Genomic DNA, 15,614 nt, shown 5'->3' on the forward strand with positions numbered 1-15,614 from the left:
AAAAAAAATATATATATATATATATATATATATATATATATATATATATATATTCCATGTAAATCAAACGACGATTGTATTATACAGATAATCGAGTGCTAGGTTCGATTTCGAAAAAAAAGAGAGAGGAAAAAGGAGAACGAAAAGCCCAGCTCTCCCTCCTCCTCTTTCCAAAAATACGGGTGTCATACGTATATTTGAATTTCAAATACTTGAATAATTTCGACTGGTTGGACAACTCTGCGAATGGTACTCGTCCCCCCCCCCCCCCCCCCCCGGCACTTCGATTCCGGGCTACGATTTTTCACGATATATATCGCCGTCGATGATCTTGTTAATTCCGTAGCCGTGGAAAAACCGATCTAGTAGCTGCTCTATCCCTCAGTGTCCCGAAATACAAATCCGGGTGAAACCCGAGCCGGTCACGTAGGTCGACGAATCTTCCAGTTAATAAAAGGGCATGAAAGAAGGCCGTTGTAAAACTGCTGGCTCGTGAAAAACACTTAGATGCACGCTAGTCGACGGCCATTCAGAAGCCGACGCACCTGGTCACCCCCCAACGAGGCCGGCCACACTCGAAACCGAGAAAATCTTCACGTTTACAGGTTTACCACCCCTCCAGTCTCTAAATTCGCTTTCTCAGATGGGACCCTGTATATGTACCTGCGCGACACTTTGGAAAAATTGCACTTTCGACATTTCTTGTAGCTCGTTTGCTCGTGCGACCTTGAAACCGAAATCACTATATGCTATATGAACACGTTTCGTTCGGCTTAATACGATGAAATACGATTGCAGAGTTAGAAATGGGACGAGTGAACTCGTTTTAGGGTCTTCGTCGTGAACGTGTGAAATTGTGGCAAAACTGATTTCCAAAAGCACGTAACGCACGCCAACAAATTAACATTCTTCGAAACGGTTGCATTTCATCGGCTATAAATTAAATCGAAAATATCATTTCGATTTTTATACATATATGTATATATATAGAGTTTTGTAACTTCGTGGCATTCTTTTCGTTTGCTTCTAGTTTATACAACCCGCACGTAAAACCTTGACAAACTTGCTTCAATCAGCAGTAATATATAACATATACAAATTGCTCTATTTCTCTTTCATTCCGTCGCGTAGAAAGGAAGATGGAAACGACAAGAGTAAATTTAATTTATTAACCCCTCGCGCTGGCAACTGGTTCGCGGACCGTAACGAGCGACCGAACCGTATACAATAATTCGTCGTTTTCTGTTTCTCTTTTGAACTCGTCGGTATATCGTTGGATAGAAATGACCAAGAAGCGCAAGAACTTTACACTTGAATATACATACTGAGGAAATGTTGCAACTTGGGAGAAAAAATTCTCGACGCAAGAGGTTAAACGATGGAAACGATCAGTCTCGCGGCGGGCAATTTGTATCGTAATTTAACGGGAAGATGGGTAGCAATGGCAAAGTTTAGTGGATTCCAAGTGTCCGGTTTCGCGACGATGCGTGATAGACGCTCGTTAATTTTCATCAAGCGACACGCGACACGCAGGGAGGAACGAGAAAGAGCCAAGCGCCAGGTCTCAGGAGACGAATTGCGATTACTATCGAGCGTGCGCTTTTTTTGTAGCACTCCTATATGGATCTTTGTTTGGAAGGAACAACAAACAAAGTTACTCGATCCTTTTGTGAAACACGATACGCAGGATGACAAAGTTGTCAGATTCGACGAGAGCGCGATGATAATCGCGCCAAAAAAGAAAAAAAAAGATTATTTTTCGGAGCCACTAGAAAAGGCGTTGGAAGAACATCTGGAAAATCGTGTTGCCATCGCATAGCCAAGCGCTTTGAACTTCGAACGCCGGAAAAAAAAGAAAAGAGAGAGAGAGAGAGAGAGAGAGAGAGAGAGAGAAATCGTTTCACACTTGTCCGCGCACATCACTTTTCCCCGGTTTGAGTCACAGACTTCCGTTTCCGAAGCACAGCCCGTAGGATCCGTAGCACTTGGTTCACTCCCGCGGTGTTGCGCGACTAACAATTCCATTAAAACTTCCGTCACTTGCACACGAATCCGAAGCTACTTGAGAAACTTCCGTGGATCGAGAGAGAAAAAAAGAAAGAAACGAAGATCGAGACGATCGTGCACGACGCGAAAAACAGAAGGACGTTTCGCGAAAGGCAGGCAGAGAGGTAGAGAAACAGCTAGAAGACAGAACGCACCGCGAAACGGCTCGCGATAGAGTGCTAGAAAATCGTCGAGCAGAGTTTGCTCGGTGGTACGGTGGTGACTCGCGCGTTCTGATTGGCCGGCGCTTGCCCCCCACGAGGACCAGCCTCTGGAGCGGGCCAATCGGCGCGCTCGTTGCCTTTCCATGCAGTGAGACCGCGTGTGCACCCACGCAGGGTGGCTCGTGGCTCGAAGCTCGCGGCAGTCACTCAGTCAGTCAGTCACTCAGTAGGCCCGCGGTACGCCATGAGGTGGGATCTGTGAACGAACGAGACGCGAGTTGTTTTATTTACACCCGTGTGCTTTGCTGCGGGGCTTATCTCTCGCGCGGAACGAACGCGAAGCATACGCACCGCCCCAACCGGCGTGCACCGTTCGTCTTCACGTTGACAGAGTTCTCATCCCGCGAAGGAATCGACGCGTTCGCCCCTCCACCGGTCACATCGAGTCGATTCTCTCGCCACATCTCGCACCCAGTGCATACAAACCACCACGCGATCGGCCTCGGATAAATTCACCTTGTCGAAGATTGTTTCTTCGAAGAAAGTTTTCACGTATGCCCCGGGCAACACTTTGTTGTCCTCTCTCGCTTTGTCTCGCGATCCACGTTCACGCGCCCGAGCCCGATAACTCGCTGCTGCCCCCCGCTGCTCTCGTCACGACCGATCGTGACGACCGACGTTTGTTGTTTTTGTGCACGCGACGACCACGACGCTCCTCAAAGTGCGTGCTACCAAGGTGATCGTGATACCGCGCAAGACAATGTGCGTGACAGCCACGCCGCTCAGCGCGAAAAAAATACTGAAGGATAGTGCCAGACATCCGGCAAGGACTAGCATCGCGACCAACGTACAGGTGCAAGGATTAACAGGGGGCACGAACAATGCCGGTGACGCCGACAGGCCGCAGCACACGTCGATCATGTAAATATCTTCTCTTTCTTTTCTCCTTTTACCTTCGTAGCACGAAGCTGAGACAAACGGGAGAAGATGATCTCTCAATACGCGAATCGCACTTGTTCGAAATATATACACCATCGTGCGGTGTACGAAATTCGATTTCATTGATCGTCTCTCTTTCTCTGTTGGCAATTTTCTTTTTTTCTTTTTTTATTATAGACCACGTGGTCACGTTGGGCTTTTTCGATCACGTTCACAGAGAGTGATATTTCGATAACAAAGCTTTCGTTTTGTACACCGCTGCTGACGGAAATATGTATTATCTGCGAGCTCTCTCTTTCTCTCTCTCTCTCTCTCTCTCTCTCTCTCTCGCGCGCGCGCGCGCGTGCGTTATTTCTTTCGGCCGGCGAAAACTGTTTCCCGTGTGGTCCGGATACAATGACATCGACAGCTTTAGTCGAGCTGGCTAAACGCGCCTCGTTTCACGCGACAGTTCGTTTCTCTCTTGTCATTCTGTGGTCTATAAATGAACGGGAGAGGGCTCGCCACCGTTTTGTTTCGTTAGACCCGGCACGTTCTTTTGATATCGTTTTCGTCGAGCCGAGGGCCCAAATGAATCGCTATTTGAAATCCGCCGATGTCTTTTCACATTGGGGAACGATATCGAGGTCGCGACACGCATCGATGAAAACGTGTTCGAACCTGCCTCCGAAATTCTTTTCGGTCGGACATGTTTTGACGCATTCGTTCTGTCAGCACCATCTGTCGTGCGAGGAACGATCTTCTTTTTTTTTTTTTTTTTCTTTTTCTGGCTGGAGGACTAGAAAAATCGAGACACCACGAAAAAGGCGTGCGTTGATCCGTTTCTTTTCTTCTTCTCGCTTGCTCCCGTTGCTTCAATCGCGTGCCGCTATTTTTTCTTTTTTTTTTTTTTTCTTTGCATCGCGATCTATCAGACATTTTCACTTTTTGGCATCGACTACTTGTAAATATCTCGATGTATGTTTACGAACGTTTACAGAGAGTACGTGCCGCTGAATGACAATTCAATAAATAAAAGTGATACTTTCTTGTAGAGACAGTGAACATTTAGTAACTTTTGTCCGCAAATGTAACTTAGATATTAACGTTTATCAACGTTAACAGCCTGTGTGCCGATCTCACGTGATTCACAGTTTATAAACTAATCTTAAAACGCAGACGTATTTGTAATCAAACACGATTCGTGTCCAAACTTTGATTTCAATTGTTCCAAACAGAAATTTAATAGTTCGACGATATTTCCTGACGTAATACGACGTTAAACAGTTAAATCCGACCGAAGATTGTTAGAAAGTTTCCAAGGCGAAGAATTAAATTGTTTTAAAATCCATGGCAAAGGATCAAACTGTTCGAACATTAGAATTGAAAGTAATCGGTATCGAAAACGTTGGTTTATTGCTGGAGAAGTTTATGATCACGTGTCAATAACTTGGTGACAAAGATGCGGCTTTCACGAATCAGAAACTCAATTTCAAATCAAAATCATATTTTCTCTATCGCGTTTTTTCAGCAGCCGCGAGACTTTCAGCACGTCGCGACGTTCCTCCCTCTCCGATTTTTTTCAAACGGAAATATAACCCGCTGACACGAGAGGGCAGAGATTAACGGTTTTTGTTTGCAAAAAAAGTCTCGCGTGAAAATTTTCAAAACACCGGGCAAACACGGCAGTTTTACGAAATTTTTTTTGAAGGGAAGGAAGGGGAGAAATTGAGCCTTCGCGTCTTTTTATAATTTTCGCGATTTATTTCGCCGCGTGTAGGTACCACGTATTCGGATTGAAAAAAAAAAAAAAGGAAAAAGAAGATGCCATCGAGAAGTTCATTCGCTTTCGTTGTACGCTCTCGACGTAACGTAACGTTTCGTTTTGTTAGTGTCTTATTATCTACCCTGCTGGTATTGGAAGCGGCGAATGGAATCACATCTCGAGTACGTATGTAAGTACGTCGAAGAGATCGGCCGGAGAATTTGATTCCATCGAGAACTGCACGTGTTGCAGTAAAGTAGCGTTATTGTCCGATAGCGGTGCGAATTTAGCGAACGATTCTTTATCGTGTTCCATGAAACATGAACAAAACGTGCCAGATTTTCCCCCGGTATCATTGGTTGTACCTGCCATTCCGCTCTTGTCCGTGTTCGATATTCGCGAAAAATGTTCCGCGCCAGAGATAATTTGCCCGATACTTGTTTCGCTTGTACCGATAATTTTCCGCGAATATTTCCACGTTTCCTCGTGATATTCATTCAACGTTTCTCAGTATGTATCTGCTTTGTACACTGCCTTGTCGTCAAATCACGTGTATATTTTTGAATTCGACAAAGTCGAGGACGTCTTCAACGTTGCTTGTTGTTTCGTCGTTTAGTTTCTGCTCGGTGGCATCAAGAGCAAAATTATAATAATACGCGGGTCGAGAAAATTGTTATGAGTCACTGAGTTCGGGCTGGCTGAGACATCGCATGAGAAGACACGTGTGTGCCCCCCGGTATATATAACGAGCAACTTTTTTTCTTGGCGTGTGTTTTCGTTTCATTCGGGACAAATAGGCGAGTCCTTCGTGTAAGAATGGGCCCCGGTCGTCCTGCGACGGTTCTGACTCTATTTATTTTTCCGTGGAACGACGACGCACAGTCTCCTCGGGGACAATGGGGATCTTACGAAAAGAAAAACGAGATTGCACGATGTCGCCATGAGAATCTTGCAACGGCGACGCATTTGCCAATGCGTAATGATTCTTTCCTCGTCTAGGCCAACGATTTCATGGAAATTTGTTCGTTCGTAGCTTATCATCTACGCGAGAATGGCGACGTCGTAATTTTCTGTGAATTTGTCAAATATTACGCAGTGTTATCTCACAGATATGTGTGTCAGATTAGGTTGCAGTATTTAGAAATGGAAAGTAACTGCGTCTCGAAATGTATTTTTGATTGAAAGTTAGACAAAAACAGCCGGTAATGACGTGTGTCATTGTATCTTTTGTTAGACAATGTCTTTCGAAACTCGAAACGTCTTAAAAAGAATAGAAAAAAAGACTGTACTCTTCTCTGTCACTTGTCATTAAATTTCAGTCTGCCGTTTAAAATAACTCGTATAAAACGAGTTCGAACTTGACGAAACTAGTAGATTAAACTAGAAATTAAATCTCTAATGTATCGAATCTTCGTAATATTTAATAACGCTTTAAAAAGGAGTCGCGTGCTCGTAACAGTTCTAGCCGCTGTTTAATACGCAAATGAATATAGTATTTTCGAGGTGGTAATTTTCCGATGATACGGTTTTGGTATATTTACGATAATATTGGTAGCAAATGATAGAGTTGCTGACAATCGTTGGACACTAATAATCTATTACGTTTATGCGCGTCGATTTGTCGTTTACCAACCGATCCATTTCGCATCGGACAATACGTTATTATCGGCACAACATGCGAAACATGTCAGAAATTATTGCGGTGACCTACATCTACCGGTAAACCATCGACATTTCAGTCGGTATAGAATCGAGCCGCCCACGCATTGCGGTACTCGTAAATAATTACTCCGTATTTAGACAAAACATTAGAGGTTTCGTTGGAGAATTGTCGCCGATTTTATTGCCATTAGCAAAAATCTCTTCGTTGATTGAAAACTCTTTCACGCGCAGTTTAAGAAACTACTTCGAAATTATCAAATGGTTTATCGTCAATGTATCGTTTCAATAGTGAAAATCGTTCGAGAGTTAATATTGATGTTGATTAGACGAATACAATCGTTCTGTATGTGTTATAATAAATTGAATAATTATAATATATATGATAATACACGATTCATTTAGCAACGTACAATTTATTTTTATTTTTTTTTAATTTATACACTTCGTTGAACCGATGAAGGATTCTTTGTTATAAACTTCCACCAAATGATAAAATACCGGTGGATATTAAATCGTTTTTCAAAAAGATAAAGTTTGATTGAACAGTTTCGAAGCTTAGTCGAGATTTTATTCCATCGATTGTATTCGCTGCACACACTATACCATTCACTATCGTTTATTCCGGCTTGTGTAAAAACTTTTTTCATACCGCAAGATTGAATCCAACGGGCACAGAAAACGTCAGGAAATATATCAAAAAAAGAAAAGAGGCGTTGGAAAAATTTCGGAAAGTCGGAGCTCCTCGGAAATGGCGGGTTGTAAAAAATCAATACCGATTATTTACCTTGATTTCGGATGAAACTTTGTGACTGTTGGATGATCTGTGAACCAGAATCTCATACATAGATTTAATAATGTTTTGATTAAAAGATCCACTTATATTATACTTGTGTACGAGTTAAAACGTCGAAGTCAACGCCGATTCGAATGACCAAGTTGCTGGCAAAGAACATTTGTGATGTGGTTGAAAAGTCGTTTTCCCCCGCGATAATTCCTTCATTGCCACTTTGGAAAGTCCGCGGCGCGACAGGTATTCATGGATTTGCAAATTGAATATACTTCGTTCGCGTATTTACTTGCCGGCAGCCTGCCGGGTATTCTATTTGGACGTGCGGCTCTGTTGTGGGACGTACTTTACGAAGAAAAGGCGAAACTTTATTCGGAACGGGGGGATGGCGCGAGAGAACGAACAGGAAAGGAAAAGCATCCCCAACGGTGGAGGAGTCGCGGGACACAGAGTTTGAGATTTTCATGCCAAGTAAACTCAATATTTATGCGTGTGGTTCCTTCTCTTTTTTTTCTTCTTCTTCTTCTTCTTCTTCTTTCCGACAAATTTCAGACAAATTTCCGAATTTTCCGAAGTTTCTCTGCGAGTTTATTTAGGCTGCTTTGATCGTTCCTCTCGAGTGAAAATTCTAAATTCTTCGACTCGTCGAACATCAACGTTGCATTGCCGCAATATTTTATTCGTAACTTTTAATTAGTTCAATTAATTCGCAGCATTTTGATGGAATCAAAGTTCGTAAGACAGGATTTTTCTGTTCAACACTTTCTTCATAACTATATTTTTTCTTTCACTTTGATCGTGTAGAACTGTAGTAGTAGCTTGAAGAAAAGAAGGAGTGTTTTAAAATACTGTGATAAAAACTATTTTTGATCAAATTATAGTTTCTGTTTCTAATAGATTCTTCGTAACAAATTATTTTGTTTAACGCTACTAGAGTCATATGTTAGATTTTCTGCGTTGGTAACCTTACGTCACATAATATTCAGTGATTAATGACTGGTGAAGAATTACGATAAGTTTAAATTTATGCGTTTCATTGTATTTTTTATACTTTCATGCTTTTACTTTTGCTAACTCATAGTTAATGATCGATTCCTTGTGCATGGCAAAAGTCACATTTTATAAAATCTTTAAGAGATCTCGCCAGTGTCTGGTCAAAATTACTATCAAAAATTGTATGTACACATACGTATATATATATATATATATATATATATATGTATGTATGTACGTTAATAACAAGCGTGGAACGAAGACGAAAGCGTCGTAAATGTAGGGATCGTCGAATCTGCGCTACCGAAAGTCGGATAGATCCTTCAAAAATTCTCGAATGGTACGCGAATAAATCGGCGTGTCGACAGTCCCTTCTCGATCTTGTCACATAAATTTCATCTCTCCTCCTATCATCCACGTCGCTTTAACCCATTTCTCTTTCTCCGTACTTCACTTCGATCTTTCATTTTAATTTCACGATTATTTCTCTCTCTCTCTCTCTCTCTCTCTCTCTCTCTCTGTCTCTTTTCGATTTCAATCGTCTACTCGTTTCACTTCGCAACAGTTTCCCTTTCAACCTTTCAAACTTTTGTGAGATTCGCTTTGAAGTTGCTCTTCCGTACCCGTTTGGAAATTTGAATGTTACGTGGCTGCGTGTTTGCAGTTCCGCTCTCGATCATCGGGGCGAGTTAATCGGTCTAATAATTTGCCTCGTTAAGCTAACCCCTCCGCCCCTCGCCACCTCTATCCCGTGCAACACCCCGTTTCACCACCCCACGCGGAGTGTTAAGCCTCTCGTATTTAATTATCTATTCCTATCGTACGCGCGAGCGCCGACGATAAAACAGCTAATGCTGCACGCACGGTAAACAAGTATCCCGCTGGCATCGTTCGACACTTTTCATTCTCGATATCTGCAATCCTCTTGCAATCGTCGTTAACGTAATAACGACAAATCCGACGCGGCGCGATTTCCGAGTTTTAGCCTCTCGAAATATTGCCAGGATTTTCCCTGGGTTTTGATACTTTCTCATACTACTGGAGACGCTTATCGAATATGTTTCTCTCTCTCTCTCTCTCTCTCTCTCTCTCTCTCTCTCTCTCTCTTTCGCTCGTGTAACGTGAGCTGAGATACAGTCGGATCGATGAATTCAAATGAAAGAAATATGTAACGTTTTTTTTTTTTCTTTTAACGAGAGTGCAACATGCTGAATATCCGTGGCGAAAATTAGTGGACGGTTATTGATAGTTAATTAATGTTTCGAGATCCATAAACGATTAAATCTCTCATGATATTAATTGATAGTACGTTTATTGGTATGCCAGTTGATTGATGTTAATTTCAATAGTACGAGCAGAGCTGATTGGTAATAATATCGTATAAAATGTTTTTCTGGTGATGTTTGTTACTAGTAATTGTGATAGGATCTTGCTTCGTTAATTATGTTCGACATGATCCAATTATCGTGATTATTAAATTTAGCAAATATATACCTTTACAACTTTCTTTTCTCTCGTTTTCAATAATCTTCCACAAATGAAAAATTTAGATTAAAATTGTTTGAACAAGAAGATTTCACTAAAATACTGTTTACAATCAATCAGAATGGATTGTTATTGACAATTTACTTTGACTTTTTTTTTTTAATAAAAGAAAAATCAATTTCTTGGTCGTTTTGGCATTTTATAAATCGTTGTTTGTCCATCGATCGGTGGCAATTAACGTAAGTGGAAATAAATTTGCGGCAGGGTAAATAACTCGATCGAACAATTTCACGAAACAAATTTCGAAATGCGTATATCCATACGCAGGATGTTTCACTTTAATTCGTCCACGCAATTGTCCCCACAATTATTCATTAAACGATAAAATGTTTGAAATGAAACTTGCCCCGTTTTCGAGGGAGACATCTTACGCTCGACAATCAGACTTTTCTAGCTGAAAGCGGTTTCACTATTCTTTTTAAATAGAATTGTACATTTTTTCGTGCATTGTAAAAGAAATTGAAGTCAAAATATCTCCTAAAGTGATAATTTTTATAATAATATAATATAATATAATAATAATTATTATAATACATTAAAAAAAAATACAACTCTGTTTAAAAAAGAAAGTGAGATCTCGAAAACAAATCTGATGGGACGTCAAACATTTTTTTTTCGAATGAACGAGTGAAAATAAATTAAAGATCTTGTACTAGATGTACGTATTTCTTTCGCTTTCTTTCTTCCTTTTTTACATTACATTATCTACATTTATCGGATACGTGCCTTTGAATTTTGCAAATACTTCCTCAACGCGCCGGTTTTTTTTCCCCCCACCGACTTGTTGTTTTCCATTTAGTTCCGGAGCGCGGAAAATAAACGAAAGCGAGGAGAAAGCAATAATCCCGGTTTGGAAAATTTCACCGCGGAGAACGGAGCCGAGTAAACAAGCTATAAATCGCGGTATGCGCGCAGTCCTTTTTTCAAATTCCTCTCATTGACTGACGGCCGTGAAAGAGACGTATCGCTCGATTTAATTAAGTTAACGGACGAAACAATGAATCCGATGCCCGTTTCCATTGGCGTCCGCCTAAACCACGTTCGATCGATCTCCAACTTCAATTAGTTTTAAGCTGCCGGCTTTAATTGATACTTTGAATAATGCACGCACGGCGGGAGAGATTGCATTTATCTTTAAAAACGGCCCCGGTGGTTTATTCGTTTGTTTTTTTTTCTTTTTTTCTTTTTTCTTTTTTTTTTTTCCCCCTCCCCCAGAAACGTGCAAAATATTTCATGTTTACGAGAGATCGAGATTTATTCGCCTGTTGTCCACACGAACGTATCAAAATATTCGAAACGTCCGTAATAAGTAAAAGCAGGATTTGTGTATTTGAATATAGATCTGTTTTACTTGTCTGAGAGGGTTGCACACGTAGATTAGAATTTTTTGACATTGAATCATCCAAATTCAAATTTCGTTGTTGAAGGGAAATCGCTACGGTATTTTTGTTTGCGTGAGTGTGAATTGTAAATTTACCTGGAATGCTATGTTGGAATTTGCTATTATTCTGAACGTATAAAAATGAATCTGAAAAGTCTTTTGTATCATGACATACTTATATATCCTCGTGCAACAAACAGATCAATATGAAAATTCAGAGTATCGTGAACGATGACGAAACTCTTTCCATTTAGAAGTTAAAATTAAAGAAATCAAATCATTGAACCAACTACAGAGAGCAATTAAAATTATTAAACTAACTGTAAACTATCGTAATCAATCAGACTTAATAATGGTTAGAAATTAATGTTTCAATGCAAAATGAAATATTCAGAAAAAATAGAAGACTCAGAAAGAATAAAAGTTTCCAACACCTACACATCGTATCGAGCAATTTTTAATTGAAAGGCGTCGATATCGCGAACCACACATTCTTTCTCTCTCTCTCTTTATCGGCGGAAAAAAGCTACAAACCTTTTATTTAGACAATTGATACTGTTGACGCGACATGATGCACATTAGTTTGTTATTTGTCTGGCGTGCAACTCTCGTGACAGGACGCATTTTCATTTCCACACAATCTCGAATTGGCTCTTTTTAAATTTTTTGTCTGACAGAGGTGAGTCTTCGAACATATTTCTCGTCAAAGTTTATCTATTTCTCCCCGTATAGAGGTCCGAACATCTTTCGTATATCTAGTGTAAATTTTTACGGTTCAAAGTTCACCGTGTACTGCACCAAACATTGAAATTTCATAACGACGGTTCTAGGAACGATAGGCAATAAAGTTTAATAATAAATTCATTTTGAAGAGAATTTTTTTTCTGCTCGTAGATGCGCAATTTTTAAAAAAATTCTCGTGAAATTTTACGGTTCAGAATTCCATCAATCGTCTGTTAAATGAAATGGAATTTAATGATAAAAATTCTAGAGACAAGTAACAAACTCGCTGTGAGAAGAATTTCGTTCTTTCTTTTCACGTTGACAAATTTTAAACATTAAAAGAACTCGCTCCGTACACGATATTACAAATACCAAATTTTCACGAAATCCTACGATTCGATATTTTTTCCTCAGCCACACCAACAATAAATAAACAACACACTGTGAGTATTACAAATTCCAAATTTTCTACGATCTTTCTATTTCATCAACTGTTGAACAAATATATGATAATAACTAGGGTGAATATGAATAAATAAATGACAGGTTCGTCTTGTCAAAATAAGATCGTCGTAAAAATCTTTCAATTCCTTCAAATCATCAAACGACTCGGAGTAAAATGTGAGAGACTGAACAAGGTATCCGTTGTCAGATATTTCTCGCAACACACACACACATACACATACACACATAGGTGGAATACGAATATTTTGCTTTAGGCCTCGGCTATAAAAACGGAATATTTCAATGTGCGTTTTACAGATTTTGTCATAAATGAGATATACGCGTGCGACAGTAAAACGTTAGTTACGTCTTCATGGCTGTGGAACACAGAGGCTTCCTCTGCATACGAAATCTATTGCGAGTCGCATAAGGATGCTACGAGGCTACGTTGCAAGTACAGGGTGATCGATCGATGTACTCGCCTTTAAGAGAATTTCCTCTCTTCAAAGGACTCGTTACCTTCGACCTTCTTTCAATTCTGTCACGATTCTTATCCGTTCCGAGATGACGACGTTCTTTCGCGATTTTTACGACCGAAGCATAGGATTTTACATTTTTTTTTTTTTTTTTTTTTTTTTTACACGTAACGGGTGCATGGGGGAATTTCTTTTTTTCACGATTGAATCTCACACTCGATTTCTCGAAAACTAGAAAATTTGATGTACGATTTATTTTTGTCATTTTATTGAACTTTGAATGGTGGGCTCAGGTGACGAAAATTCAAGAAGTGACAACATTTTTGCTCAATATTTAATGTCGGTGAAAGGAAATCGTACAGCAAGTTTCGAGATATCGTTGCAAAGGGGAGAGTTTCAGTGTTTTTACATACTATAACAATCTACAGCATTTTCAAGAAGAAAAGTGTCTTTACAATGTAAAAACATCTTAAAATAGAATAAAATTTGAAATTTGCTGGTCTAAGTTTAATATATCGTTTACGATTCCAGTTTCAATATTTAGTGTTCGAATATTAATGGAAATCACTGCTAAAGAAAATATCGATACCACATTTTTATTTTCCACCAGAGCGCCATTTTATTAAGCTCTATATTTTATTTCCATAATATCAAATTATTAATTACGCGAGTTGTATGTTTAATATCGTAAATCGTGTGTCTCAATTATATATGTGTATATAAATTTCATAACTATTCTACGTACAACACACGTGTAACGAAATTCGAGACAAAGTGGCAGAGAGAACGGAGCAACGAAGGTTGGTTTCAAAGTTGGAGGATGATTAATTAGGGAAGGATAATTCTGGTCGGAGATACGCTCGTACACTAGGTTGATCGTAATGATCCGTTCAATAATTAATTACTGTCGATTATCTATCGTCGTATAATGTACAATGGTCATGGTGTATGTTGTTAATTGGTTTATGAATATTTCGTCCCAATTAAACGTTATACTTATGAGCTTGGATAAATTGTGTCTATGCTCTAATAGAAAATTCGCGACTGTTCGAGCTTCGAACGAAACGAACAGTGTCGAAGCATCGAAGCATTGCTCATTGTTTATTATATTTATTATACACAACGATAGTTAGTCTGGAGTTTAATTTTATATACGGACGCACATTTTGTAGCATTTGAAAAATTTGCGACAGTAAATTAAACGAACGAAAAGTTGAAAACCTCTCAGCTGAATATCGCTGGGAAATTTGCTCGAAGAATGACCCAGCAACGACGACGACGACGGGTACTTTATATGAGTATAATGGAGATTAAAATAATCCTTGTTAACAAGTTTATGGGAAATATTAATCAATCGGAACTTCCACGGAGGATGGTGAATAAGAAAAGCTGTATTCAAGTACCATAAAGGAAAGTTGCAGTACAAGTGGCGCAAAGTTTATATTCCTGTCGGGAACTTTTTTGTACGAACTTTATACTGCAACTGAAACTTGCCCTTTCTTGCAAGGTTTCTTGAAATTTCTGCCCAAGAAATACCAACGACCAAATACTAATTAATAGGCCGCGTATATTTATGCAAATGGTTTCTGAAGGGAGAAGAATTTGTTTCACTTGAATTTTGCAAAAATTGTGGCAAACGGTGTTGATAATATTTTCGAATTAGAACAGCTTTGCTAAAATGAGTTGACAGTAAATGCATGAAAATCCACAGCCTACTAATTAACAAAATACGCAAGTAAAAAGAACAATAGATTTCGACCAGGAATTGGAATTAACAGGTTCTTTTCATTTTTTAAAAAAATTCTGTTACATATTTCGTATGAAAAAGTAAGTATCTGTCTTTATGGAATTTTTATGGGAAAAAGCGAACATTTTCAAACGATGTTCTCACCATTGAACAGATATTTTAGAATCTGAATAAAACTTCCATGGAGAGGTCGTTTCAGAACATTTAATTAAAAATTTATTTTTATAATCGAGTACTATTCGTTGAATACGACTTATGTTTCCTGTTTAGAAAAATTTCTAAAATTGAAAGAATTAAACAAATTTCCTAAAAATTCCTAAAAAATTCCTAAAAAATTTCCGATTTTGAAGTTCCTTAAATTTTTCGATGAAAATTAACCCTGTGAACGATTATTATATTATTATATTATTATATCCTATAATATAAATATGATTTCTTCTCCACGATAATGAACGATAGGCCCAATGTGTAACGCGACGTTTTTCGTTCACTTTGCAGGAAAATTCAAGGACAGCACGAGCAGCTCGACAAGGAGTACAGAATCCACGCTGCCGGCGTTCTCTTATGCAACTCGAGGGGCTCCGGGAAGGTAAGCGTTTTGTCATTATTCTTTCCTCCCCGTGGGCCGTGATTCACTCAGAAGATAAATGGTCCTCTCGATCATCGCAACGCGATCTATTATTTGTTGGCGCGTAAAGCGCCGCTCGTTCCTTGCCATTTTCCCCGTGACACGATTCTTTCTTGAATATATATCCCATCGATCGATCGGCCCCCCTCGAAGAGGACCTTCTTCTTTAAAAAATTGGATACTTCTCACGTTCGTGCGAATTAATCGCGTCACTCATCATTGCATCACTGCCAAACTTCGTTTCTATGTTACTTTCAGTTCAGACAATCAGTCGAGTAAGAATTTTCTAAGTAGCTAAATAAACAAATATCGAAATTTAACAAGTGGAATTTTCT

The 15,614-nt window shown here is 39.4% G+C and overlaps 1 protein-coding gene across 1 annotated transcript in view; it reads left to right on the forward strand.

The window, feature by feature from the left end:
- Positions 1–2,436: 2,436 nt before the first annotated feature.
- Positions 2,437–15,614, forward strand: part of LOC122535865 (protein rhomboid-like) — a 163,352-nt gene continuing 150,174 nt past the window's right edge. The window contains exon 1 of the mRNA XM_043667744.1: positions 2,437–3,131. Within this exon, the coding sequence (XP_043523679.1) occupies positions 2,971–3,131 (161 nt within the window). The 5' untranslated portion in view covers positions 2,437–2,970. The remainder of the gene's footprint in view (positions 3,132–15,614) is intronic.

The sequence above is a fragment of the Frieseomelitta varia genome, unplaced genomic scaffold, assembly GCF_011392965.1.
Source record: "Frieseomelitta varia isolate USP_RPSP 00005682 unplaced genomic scaffold, Fvar_1.2 scaffold_780, whole genome shotgun sequence".
Classification (NCBI taxonomy): Eukaryota; Metazoa; Arthropoda; class Insecta; order Hymenoptera; family Apidae; genus Frieseomelitta; species Frieseomelitta varia.